General features: G+C 46.6%; 1 protein-coding gene across 1 annotated transcript in view; it reads left to right on the forward strand.

Moving 5' to 3' along the window:
• Positions 1-9,042: 9,042 nt before the first annotated feature.
• The window catches only part of LOC310669527 (gamma-aminobutyric acid receptor subunit gamma-4-like), a 37,666-nt gene continuing 34,036 nt past the window's right edge, over positions 9,043-12,672 (forward strand). The window contains 2 exon segments of the mRNA XM_083423805.1: positions 9,043-9,588; positions 9,590-9,768. Of these exon segments, the coding sequence (XP_083279931.1) occupies positions 9,553-9,588; positions 9,590-9,768 (215 nt within the window). The 5' untranslated portion in view covers positions 9,043-9,552.

Raw genomic sequence — 12,672 nt, forward strand, 5'->3', positions numbered from 1 at the left:
AAGACATGGCAAAGAAATCAAAAGTGAGTTTGTGGGGGTGATTTGGCAGGTGGTGATTCAGCTTGCGGAAGCACAACAGTTGCATTGAGCTCTATGCCTGTTGATTAAGCTGTCTCTGTCTGAATCTAATATGGACCAAGGGAGTCTTGAGGACTTGAAAGCTGGCACACAGTCTTGTGAAAGGTTGGTTGCTCACATAAAGGTATTGCTGTAATGCAGATTTATTTAATTTTATTTGTAGGATAACACACGTGCCTGTTGCTTTCTGTTCAAAGGCAGTTGCATGTCATGTGCTATTAAGAGCAGCTGACTATGAGAATATAAGCAGAACCTGCTGGAACAAGACAAAGGGGCCCATCTAATCTAGCATCCTGTTCTCACAGTGGCAAACCAGATGCCCTCCAAGGAAGCCTGTTAAGGACATGAGTGTGAAAGCAAACTGGTATTCAAAGGTATACTGCTTCTGACAGTGGAAGCAGAGCATAGCCATCAAGGCTAGTAGCCACCGATAGCCCATCCTCCATGTATTTGTGTAATTTATTTTAAAGCCAAGTTGGTGGCATCACTGCCTTCTAAATGAGTGAGTTCTATACTTTCACTCTGCACTCTGCATGAAGAAGTGATGTCTTTGATCTGTCCTGAATCTTCCAACATCTAGCTTCACTGGATGCCCATGAGTTCTAGTGTTGGAGGAGGGGGCAGGGGGAACTGCTGTGGCTGCCTTGAGAAGGTGGCCAGTGACTTGAGGCAGAGATATGTGCTGCACTGTGGATGTGCCTGAAGTGGGGGTTATTTGCTTGCACAGCTCCCAACCCAGCAAAAGAACCAGCAAGTGGAAGCTCGATTATCTCAGTTGCTGGATCTGGGGCAGCCTCGCTGGTTTTTGCACCAGCCCACATACAGATATGTCATTAATCAGGTTTGCAAAGGTGCATTAACACACACACACTTTAGGCTACTTCTGCCAGCTGGCACCAGACTCAACACCTCTAAGGATGCATTTTTTAGATATTTGTTCTCCCCCCTCCCCTTCTTGTCCATTGCTGAAAATTTCAACAAATAAACTTTTTGTTAAAACGAAAGATGCTGCTTCTTTTCTCATCTCTCTTTGGCAATTGTGCTACCCAGGTTCCAACTGACTGGCGCCCTCCATGCTGCAATTCTGGGAGTTTGGAGCATCATTCGCCCAGCAGGTTACAACAAGGTCCAAAGGGCTGGCTGCCATTTCGCTTTGCATAACTAATAGAGCGTCATTGCCACAGCCGTCATGTCTGTGTAAAAAGTGCCCTAGGACTCCACCTTCCTGTATTCCAGCCTGCTGTCAATTGCAAAGAATTGTGGGGGGCAGGGGCTGTCAGTTTCCAGCCCATTTCCTTAGAAAGTCCACAAAGTGTGTGTCAGGTTGTGGAAGAATCAGAGGGTTCTTGACATGATGCCTGCCTCTACAAGTCTCTGGGCAGGCCAGGATCCATGTGTCTGGGGGAAGCAGGCAGGCTCAAGTGGCAGCTATCACCACTAGGCAGGTCAGGAATCAGAGTCCATTTGCAAACACAGAAGGCAGGCCCACTCAGCTGTGCTGCAAAGTCTTCCACTTGTCAGATACTGTTAATCTTCCCAGTGGTTCCCTTCTTGAGGCTGTCACTGCTATGAAAGAAGTGGGAGGAAGGAGAAGGGGCATGGGCGCCACCTGGCCAGGGCTGCATTTGTTAAAGGAATTGTGAGTCCAGAAAGCTTGGGGCAATATCACTAGAGCAGAAGCCACATGATAAAACCCAGCTCCTTCCCTGCTGCACAGGGAGGCTCAGCACTGCTTGCTTTGGACTCAAGACAGCCCTTCTACTGCATGGGAAAAGAGAAGAATTGTGGTGGAGGTGGCAGCAATCTCTTCCCCATGCCAAGCAATATTGCAGAGGATGCCATCCTGCAGCTAATGCCGAGGGGAATTGCTGTGGAACAGTCTCCCCGTGAGTCATGTTCTGCAATGCCAAAGTTCTATACTAACTGTTCCAGGAAGGCAGGAAGAGTAATTCCCTTCAGTGAGCAAGAGCAGGAGCCTTTTTAGACTAACCTTCAGGTGTAGGAGCCATGAGATGGGCTTTAGTAAGGTAGGAGAGGATATATTATTTACAATTTATTCCTCCAGTCTCCCATGTTTGAGGGTTTATACAGTGTTTTAAAATCCTATCCGTGGCAGCAAAAATAGAAGCTTTGGAAAATTAGCTTGCAAAGCCTTCTGTTTTGAGCAATTGCAGCTTAGGAATTAAGCTGGCTTCGCCTTGGTTTCCCCACATAACAAAGAATCAGGCAATGACTTGTAAAGTAAGCTTTAAAAATATTGTTTACTTACTTAACAGTCTTGCATTGATTCACAGCAAAGGTAGCAGTAAAACTATGCAGGTAAAATACTTATATTTATAGCACAACCACTATCAGGATTCTGCCTGAGCTAGATCAAGCATGTGTGCATTCGTTGCAGCTTGAAGAAGAGAGAGTGTGAGAGAGAGAGTAGAAGAGAGAGAGAACGACAGAAAGGAGAAGAGTTTATATCTCTTGTTTCTTCCTGCCATTGGAAACAGGGGGAATGACACCACACAGAGCTCTCTTTCCACCAATTACATTCCTATGGTCTGAGTCTGCCTACCTAGAAATTTACAGCACCTAGACTTACTCAGGAACGCGGGTGGCGCTGTGGGTTAAACCACAGAGCCTAGGACTTGCCGATCAGAAGGTTAGTGGTTCGAATGGGGTGACCTCCCGTTGCTTGGTCCCTGCTCCTGCCAACCTAGCAGTTCGAAAGCACGTCAAAGTGCAAGTAGATAAATAGGTACCACTCCGGCGGGAAGGTAAATGGCGTTTCCGTGCGCTGCTCTGGTTCGCCAGAAGCGGCTTAGTCATGCTGGCCACATGACCCGGAAGCTGTACACTGGCTCTCTCGGCCAATAAAGCGAGATGGGCGCCACAACCCCAGAGTCGGTCACAACTGGACCTAATGGTCAGGGGTCCCTTTACCTTTAGACTTCCTCATCAACAAGAATACACATTTGTTGAATTTGACTGCAGTCTGCCACAGCAGGTACACTCATGTCCTGCTTATAGGCTTCTCTTTGGGGTTTCTGGTTGACCAGTGTAAGAAGATGCCCAACAAAATAGGCCAGCTGCATGGCTCTTCTTATGTTTTTAACTTCTCTGCACTATCAAAGAGCAACCCACTTACAAGGTTGCCAAGCTAGACTAGGGGCTCCAGGGAATGTTGTCCAGAACTTAGACTGAACTTAGAGGAAGGGCTGTTTTGTCAGGGTTAATGAAAGGTGGTGCCTCAGCATCAGGGCTGAGCACTGGCCAGACTGATACCTCAACAAGGTAGGGCCTTTTCCTCCACACTCCACATAAGAGCTCCACACTGAGAGCCTCCTGCCCTGACCAACCCTTTCCAGGCACTAGTGGACCTAGTAGCAGAAGAGATTCAGAGTAGAGTCAACTCGCATGACACGAGGGTGAGAACTAGAGTTGAGACAATGATGCTTTTGACACAGAACTGTGTTTCAAGTGAAATAATTATCATTACATAATAATGCATTATTTGTAGCTTGCCATCCTATTAAATGTAAAGTAGTGAACCACAGAGGCCCCGTTTGCCTGTTCTGAGGGGGACCCTGTTTGCCTGCTCCTGAGAGGGTTCTCTGCAAGGTTCTCCTTTGCATCCCTTTCATTCTTCTTGTTTCTGCTTTTCATGTTGCTGGGGCTTCCTGAGGCCTCCTTCCTTCCTCTCCTTGGAAGGGTTTTCCTCTTTGTGGTGCATCTCCCCTTCATCTCTTCTAAGCATCTCAGGCTGTGGGATATCAACCCTCATATAACTAGCATGCCTAAGTCTAATTAGTGCATGAAGGGGTTAATACTATAGAGCCTGTTCTGCCAGGCTTAGCTAGGTCACTTTCCCTCACCTTGGGAGGAAGGTATTCAAGCCTATTGTTCCCCTTCAGTCTACAAGAGAAGCTCAACATGTGATGAGGTTTTGAGCTGGTTGCTGCAGCTCAGACTGCATGGCTCTTATAAGCCGTTGTTTTGTTCCTATGCCAATAATTTAGGAACTTTCACCACTGTTAACTAAGCCAAGCTTTACTGCCTGTGTAATGTTTCTGGAGAGTTTGTAAGTAAACCGTTTTTAACTTACCATGCATGTGGTCCTTTTACTATGCTAGGGTAAGAGGGAAACTTTGGTAGGAACTCACAAGGGCATATTTTAAAGGTCTAACGGCATATATTTTCACACTTTACCTTGCTGGATATTTTGTGATTTTATATATCTGCAGGAGCTCTGACCAAAGAGTACTTGCTCCTAAGTTGTATTTTGCCATCCAGAGAGTTCTGTGTTCTGTGTTTAGTTTTTCTTTGCCACCAACAGATTTATTCTGTGTTTAAGAGGGACAAACAAGATTAGCAAACATTAGGAGAGAAGACACCCAAGTGACACAGCAATTTGCAGTTGTGTGTGCCGTCAAAAAGAGAGTGAATTGCATATGTGTGATCATTTGTGCAAAGAGGTGCACCACTATTTGCATTCTGAGCATTAGGGTATGTGCGATTTTAGTGTAAACCACAGTTTGCAGCACTAGCATTCCTATGTTTAAAAACCAAACTGAAATTCAGCAGAGAAGGAAGGACACACACACACACACAGAGAGAGAGAGAGAGAGAGAGAGAGAGAGAGAGAGAGAAATTAGCAAATCTGCACCACAAATAATAGGGTGTGGGCCCTACTAATAACACCTAGATATGCTGGGAAGAAGCACTCAGACACCAATTTTTCAGCCACACCACAGGAAATTTCAAAGTCACCAGAGGATACATTTGTTGACAACAGTGAAGGGAAGGAGTTTTTAGGCGGAGCTCCATGTATGCTTTTGTTTAATCTCACATGATGCCATCTGTTTCCTTATCTCTTTTCCACTTTGCCTGCTCTACTGGGAAATGGTTTTCTACACTGGGAGTTGGCCCTCTTGAAGAACAGAGGTGCTCAGATATATTGGGGAGGGGAGAGAGAGCAGGAGGGAAGCTACTTCTTTCCTCCCCTTTCCATCTCTTCTGAATTTCCATCTTGTCACAACTGCTCAACCTGCACTTCTAAAACACTTTCTGTTCCCTCTGTCAGCCCATGGAGCACAACCAGGCTCCTGGAAGCCAAATGAATCCTTCCTGCTTCATCCATGCAGCATCACTGGCTCTAATGATGCTGGAAGCAGAGACCAGCTGGAGGGCTGATCAATGATGTGCAAGACAGGACAGAGCATCTGCTCTGCGCTGGTTCTTCCCAGCTGGCTTGTCTGGTGTGGGACAACTGCCCTTGAAGAGGGACCATAGGACAGGAGAGATGCTTACATCATTGAGCATATTGCTCCACCCAGAGTCATCATCACCTCAGTGTGGCTGGGCTTCTCAAAGGTCCACAGGCCAGGTTACCCTTCAGTGAGTAGGGGCAGCAGTGCCACAACATGCCTTCCAATTATCATACAACAGAACAGGGCTGTAGGCTGGCACCCTTTGGAACAAGTAGGGCAGAAAGCCGAGAGACCAAATGAAGCCAAATTCAGTGACCAGGAAAGCCAGTTAATCCTAGTTTTCCTCCTCCTCCTCCTCCTCGCCAAATTCTACAAAGGGCAACAGTGAGCTTAAGGAGAAGGAAGCTGACAAGCAGCACCATCTTCTGCACTGGTTGGAAGTAAGAAAGCAGGCAGGTGAGGGCTGGCTAGTACCAGGTGGTGACTGATGCCCAAATACACCTGCCTCCTCTGGGGTTACATTTGCCAAGAGGCAAACAATGCAGAACCCTAATTTTGCCTCATCATTGCCCAATAAGAATGAGCCCATTGAGGACAAGCTGTGAGGGCAAGTTTGAGGGAGGGCACAGAGAGCAGGGGGCAATGGATGAAAAAGTTCATTTTGTTTGGGGCTTAGAACCTTGAGCTCCTCAAATAGAAGACTGTGACCTAAGCACAGAAAAGACACTCCTTAACAACAAACCACTTGGCCAGGAAGGGGTGGGAGATTCAGCCTTCCTGCACCAAGGACTGGAACTATCAGTGTGAATCTGAGCAGCATGACTGTCAACTGCCACTTGTACTGCAGAACTCAGCAGCGCAACAACTGTCCACATGAGGCCATTGCCAGGCCACCACGAGCTGCCTTCTCGAACTTCTTATCTCTGCTGTAGCCCCAGTCTACCTCTTGAGGAAAAGGCCTGAGTTTTCCTCCCTCTCTCATAACACTAGAACTCATGGGCATCCAATGCAGGTGAATTTTGGAAGACTGGGGATGGATAAAAGGAAGTACTACCATGCAGCACATAAGCTATGGAATTCTCTCCCATGAGAGGCAGTGATGGGCACCAAATCTGATGGATTTAAAACAGTATTGGAAAAAATTATGTAGTGGCTCTTCTCTGCCTCCATGATCTGTTGTTGGAAAGCACAAGTCTTTGCTTCTTTGAGGAAGACCTTCTTGTAAAAGATGAGTTGTACCTCACAGCAGTTGGCAAGAATGTGCTTGCTAAGAGTCATGTGAACCTGATTGGGAGAGCTTTAAACTAAATCCCGAGGGCGAGGGAAGCAACACTACAGATGACAGGGGAACACCTGGTCCTGGGGATAATAGCTTCATTGATGCACAGGAAACTGAGGTGGTACTCCAGAAACCTGCTAAAGGGCAAGGAACTACAAGAAGGAAGCAGGTGGATAGAATGACTTGTGGTATCATTGTCTCTACACAAATGCAGAGTATGGAAAACAAGGAAGACAAATCAGAGCTTTTAATGCAGGATGGCAAATATGACCTAGTAGGCATTACTGAAACCTGGTGGGATGAAACTAAGGACTAGAATGTAGAAATACAGGTGTATTAGAGGGAATAGACTAAACAGGAAGGGAGGAGTAGTAGCATTCTGCTTGTAAAGTGACCCATGACCCAGAAGGCATATTGAGAGTATATGGGTAAAAATTGTAGGAGAAGGAAACAGCAGTGACTTTACAGCGGGTGTCTGTCATAGATCGCCAAGCCAGACTTGGATAACGCCTTTCTAGAGCTGATTACCAAAGGTTCAGAAAGGAGAGATATAGTTGAAAAGGGAGACTAGACATTTGTTGGGACTCAAACTCTGCCATGAATGTAAGGTCCAACAAATTGCTCCATAGCCTCACTGACAATTTCATTTCCCAGAAGGTGGAAGAAGCAACAAAGGGATCATCTGTCTTGGACCTGGTCCTCACCAAAAGAGAAGAACTGATCACCAAAATGGAAGTACTAAAAAAACTTGGGAGGAAGTAATTGTTTTCTCCTGAGTTTCACTATATAGAGGTGAAAGAAAGCTGAGCGTAGTCAGGCATGCACTCTGGGCTTTAAGAAGGCTGATTTCCAAAAGCTGAAGGAACTACCAGGTGAAATCCCATGTCAGAAATAATCAAAAGAGAAGGGTGTCCAAGATGGATGGGAATTTCTTAGAGGTGAAATATTGAAGGCACAAATGCAGACAATTCTAACAAGAAAGAGAAGTGGGAGGCATCTAAAGAAAATGGTGGGGCTGCATAAGGAGCTTAGAGATGAGCTAAGATTTAAGAAGGGCATGTATAATAAATTGAAGAAAGAGGAAATCACAAAGGGAGAGTATGCATGAATAGCCAACAGCTGCAGGGTGAATGTCACTCAGGCCAAAGCTCAGAATGAGCTCAGGCTTGCGAGACAGGTTAAAAAGAATAAAAAAGGTTTCTTCAGCTATGTTTGAAGCAAGAGGAAGAACAAGCAAGTAGTACATCCTCTATATGGAGAAGGTGGAAAAATGCTATTGGGTGGCATAGACAAGGCAGAACTGCTGAACACCTACTTTGCCTCTGTCTACATCCAAAAGGAAAGCAGTGCCAAACCTAGTGATAACAGAATAAACAATGCCAGGAAGTAGCTGCAGCTGAAGATAGGAAAAGAGGTGGTAAAGGAACACCTAGTTACGGTACTTTAAATGAATTCAAATCTCCAGGGCCTGATGAGCTGAAGCCAAGGAGCTTGTGGATGTAATCTTGGAGCTTTTGTCTATAATCCTTGAGAATTCTTGGAGAACAGGTGAAGTTCCTGCAAACTGGAGGCAGGTAAATGTTTTCTCTTCAAAGGGGGAGGGGAGAAGACCCAGGTAACTACTGTCCAGGGAGCTTTACAGTGATAACAGGAAAGGTCCTAATTAAACAGGTAATTAAACAATCAATCTGTGAGCACATACAAAAGGATGCTATGATTACTAAGACCCAGCATGAGTTGCTCAAAAGCAAGTCATGCCAGACGAATCTCTTTCTTTTTGATAGAGTTACAAGATTGGTAGATCAGGGGAATTCTGCGGATGTAGTGTATCTTGATATTCTTGCAGAAAATTTGGTAAAATGTTGGCTGGACGAGGTAACTGTTAGGTGGATTTGTAGCTGGTTGAGAAAACAAGCTTGCACCATCTTCCATTTGACAGTGCTTTATATATATTTGAAAATGGCTATCATATCTCCTCTCAGAAAAAGCCCACAAGCAGAACCCAAACACAAGAGCGCTCTGCTCTTACCCTGCAGTTCCCAACAACTAGTAGAGAAAAGCATTATTCCCTCTGTGGAAACAGAGCATAACCATCATGGCTGGTAGCCACTTGTGTGTATGATATCCCCCAAAGTAGTTAGAAATTTGTGAGAGCCTCATGACTTGACAGGTCCACTGAATGGAAGAGGCCTTCTCAGTGGTAGCTGCTCACAAGCAAATTTGGAATTCCCTCTCTAGAGAAGTTATACTGGCTCCCTCCTTGCTCTCCTTCTAACAGCGGGTGAAGACCTTCCAGCATTTCCCGCTCAGCCCCTTCTAGCTTCCTTCGGCTGGTCCAGACCCTCCTTCCCCCGGGAGTAGCCCTCTGGCATATCGAGGGACACTGCCTTTGGGGGCCTGGGGACGCTGCTCTTTGCCAATGTCGCCGGCTCCTTCCTCCACCCATGACCAGAAGATGGGGCGTTAGGACCCAGTAGGATGGGAGCCGCTCTCCTGCACGCCCGCCAGCCCGGCCCGGTTGCGTCTCACGCACACACTTCGCTTGCTGGGCCAAAACAGCGGAGGGCGGCTAGGCGGCGCGATGCTAAACTTTTACCCTTCTCTCCCGAAGGATAAGGGGGAGCCAGGAGTCGGTAGCCCAAGCAAGAGAGCGAGGAGAGGGCTGGGCTGAGAGGCTGTGGACGTGTCGATCTCGCCCGACGGGCGGCAGCGCCTAGTCGCGCTTCGGCGGAGGTTTGGCGCGACTCCCCCACTCACGCGCCCTCCAGGCTTGGGGTTCGGATCGGATTGCGCTCGGCTGTGCTCGTTGCTGCCAGCACGTCGAAGCACCCTCCTGAGGGAATGCCGGTCCCTTCGCTGCCGCCGCCGCCACTTCTCCACCGATTCCTTCTTCCTTGCTCGCTGGTAGCGGCGGCGGCAGCCACAAGTGTTTGCGCTCCCGGAGCCCAGACCTTATAGTCCCGCGTCCCGTCCCCGCAGAGGCCGTCCCCACGGCGGATGCGCTACTGTCCGGACCAGGAGGACGGGATTCCTTGCCGACGCCGACGCCTTTCTCGTCCGGTGGTCCGGCTGCCTGCCTGCCTGCCTGCCTCCCCGAAGGTGGAGGAGTACCTCCAGGCGCCTGCGGCGGGGCTCGGGCAGCGCCCTCCTGAGGATGAGCGCTGGGAAAGTTCTCCTGATGTGCCTGGTCCTCGGTCCAGCCTCCCAAACGAGGTGAGCAAGCGCCCTGCCTACGGCTCCAGCATGCCCCATACTCTCTCTGGGACCTACGACAGGTCGGCCACGGACACGTCGCCGCCGCGCTCTGGCATACCCCAGCCGCAACAACTTGTTTGAGAATGCTACACTTGTTCCTTGCATGCTGACTGAGGAGAGCGGGAGATCTCTGGGGACCTTTTAGTCTGAGCGCAGGCACTCAGAGTCGTGTCCCGCGGAGAAAGGTGGAAGGGGAACTGCCTGCTTGGCCTCACCCTTCGCGCCTGTAAAATGGGGATGTGTGTGTGGAGGGGGGATTCCAGGCTCTTTGCAAGCGCTTAGTGGAGCAGCATCATGTCCCCTGGCTGGGAGGCTTCTCTGACCTTCTTTAAGACTCAAGTTAGGATGGTTCAGAACCAAGAGGGGGAGAGAGGCAGCTGCTGGGATAGATTTGGAAGGTGGGATAGGATATATTATTTATTAACTATCTTTCTTTTTATTAACTTGAATGAGATTCACATGTAGTTTGATAACTATGAGTTAAAAATATACCATCCTTCACAGCCTTGACAAGGAAACTAGGAACTAAGCTGTGTAGCTTAGTTATAGTTATCCAGGATGCCTTTGGCAGACTGGATCTTCTCCTTTATTTATTCCTCTAAATAAAATAACAACACAGGAGTCGGTAATGTAAGGGTATAAAAATATTGTTTTCTTACATAGTTGCAGACTCGAATCAAGTAGAAAATAGCAGTGAAATAAGTCAGGCAAAGTACATTTCTAGATTACAAAATACATTATTTAGATCAGGACCACACAGACCCTGCATCCTATTCTACAGCTGCATGGTGAGAAAGAGGGTGTTCTCTGAGCAGGAAGGAGGTAATAAGAATTATATTCCTACTGTTACCTTTCCTGCCCCTCCAAGCAGAGGGTGTGACCTCACGGAGTGCCCTCTAGGAATTTACAGGGGATGCCTTGTGTCTTCAGCCTTTGTTCATCCAGCAAACATGGAATTTTACACAACCCCCTTCTCAGGCATATATAACAATTTCATGCACATTTTATTAACCACCCTGAGTCCCATCTTGACTCGAAGATTCTGGAAACTGTCTCTCAGTAGAGGTTTGGTGAGAAGATCAGCAGTTATTTATTTTGTCTGGCAATAAGCCAGTTCTACAAGTACATCTTGAATTGCCTCACGCGCAAGGTGATAAATTCCCCCAATATGCTTGGTTCTTGAGTGAAAATTCTCACTCCATGACAGCTTCAGACAACTCTGGTTGTCCTCTATCAGTCAAAAGGTCCTCTCCTGCACTAACCCAAAGTCTTTGGTCAGTTCATCGAGCCAGGCTAATTCTCTGCACACCTCTGTAGCAGGCAGCTGCATGTTCAGACTGTGGAAGATAAATATACACCATTCTGTTTATAATTGCCCAAAGAAATGGGAGCCTTTGCAAACATGAGGAAAAATAAACACCTGTGGATTTAAACTCTTTAGAATCCCCAGCCTATACAATGTCCATTTAACCTATGAGTTCAGGGTAACTGTCAGCTGGCAACTTAAGTTTACAGTTCAGTGGGTGATCCTACTTTTTTGCTCAGAATTCCAGCTGTGTTGCCAATATCTGGCCTAGTGGTGGTGGTCAGGTACAAAAGTTTTCCTTTTGCTGACCTGTACTGATTGTTGTCTCTTTACTGATTGTTGTCTCTTTACCTGTACTGATTGTTGTCTCTTGGCTCTTTAAAAAGCCAGTGTTCATAGGTGTTGCAACTGGGTGTGCTTCTTGTATCTCCAGATTGTCAAGCAGTTCAGTGACATTCTGCTTTTGACTTAGAAGAAATTATTAATCTTCTTCTCTGTTTGAAAACCTAAATAGTAGTGAGCTTTTCCTATTTCTTTAACCTCCACATCCTTGCTTAGATGTTGTAGTCCTGGCCATTTTCAGTTGCAATAAAAAGATTATCAGCAAATGCCAAAACATAATGTCCATAATGTCCAAAATAGTCCATTTTTGCATTTAGTGTACAAATACTTTTCTGTGTAGCCTTGTTTGTACTCTAGTTGTATGAGCATGCTATGTAACTTTTTATTCCATGCTCTAGCACATGGGTTGGCAAACTAAGGTCTGGGGGTTGGAGCCAGCCCAATCGCCTTCTAAATCCAGCCCGTGGATGGTCTGGGAATCAGCGTGTTTTTACATGAGTAGAATGTGTGCTTTTATTTAAAATACATCTCTGGCTTATTTGTGGGTCCTGCCTGGTGTTTTTACTGAGTAGAATGTGTGCTTTTATTTAAAATGCATCTCTGGGTTATTTGTGGGGCATAGGAATTTGTTCGGTTTTTTGTCTCCCCTCCCCCCAAAAAAAATAGGTCTGGCCCCCCACAAGGTCTGAGGGACAGTAGACCCGCCCGCTGCTGAAAAAGTTTGCTGACCCCTGCCTAGCAGCTTGCTTGAGGCCATATAGTCACTTCTGAAGTTTACACACTAAATGTGCTTAATTTGGTTAGATAAAAACTTTGGGTTACTTCATGTAAATCTTGTCGTCTGAGATTTTGCTGTGCAAGAATGCTGCTTTAATGTCTATGTGTCTCACTTCCATTTGCTTATATGCTGCTATGCTTAAAAGCATTCTAATAGTAGTGTATCTTACAACAGGATCAAATGTTCCATCATAGTCTTCTTCATATTTCTGAGAGGAGCCACAGGTTACCAACCTCACTTTATAGCACTGAATTATCTGTACCCTGCTTTACCTTGATCACCCACTTACTTCCAATCCCCTTCTTCTGAGGAAGCTTGGTAAGAGACCAGATTTTGTTCTGGTGCAGTGCATCTATTTTTTCCTGTGCAGGATTCATCCAGAGGCAAGCTTCAGTGTCTAGCATCCCTTCTATCTCTTCCCTGGTGAAAGGTTCTA

Source organism: Podarcis tiliguerta (genome assembly GCF_965153285.1).
Source record: "Podarcis tiliguerta genome assembly, chromosome: Z".
Lineage (NCBI taxonomy): Eukaryota > Metazoa > Chordata > Lepidosauria > Squamata > Lacertidae > Podarcis > Podarcis tiliguerta.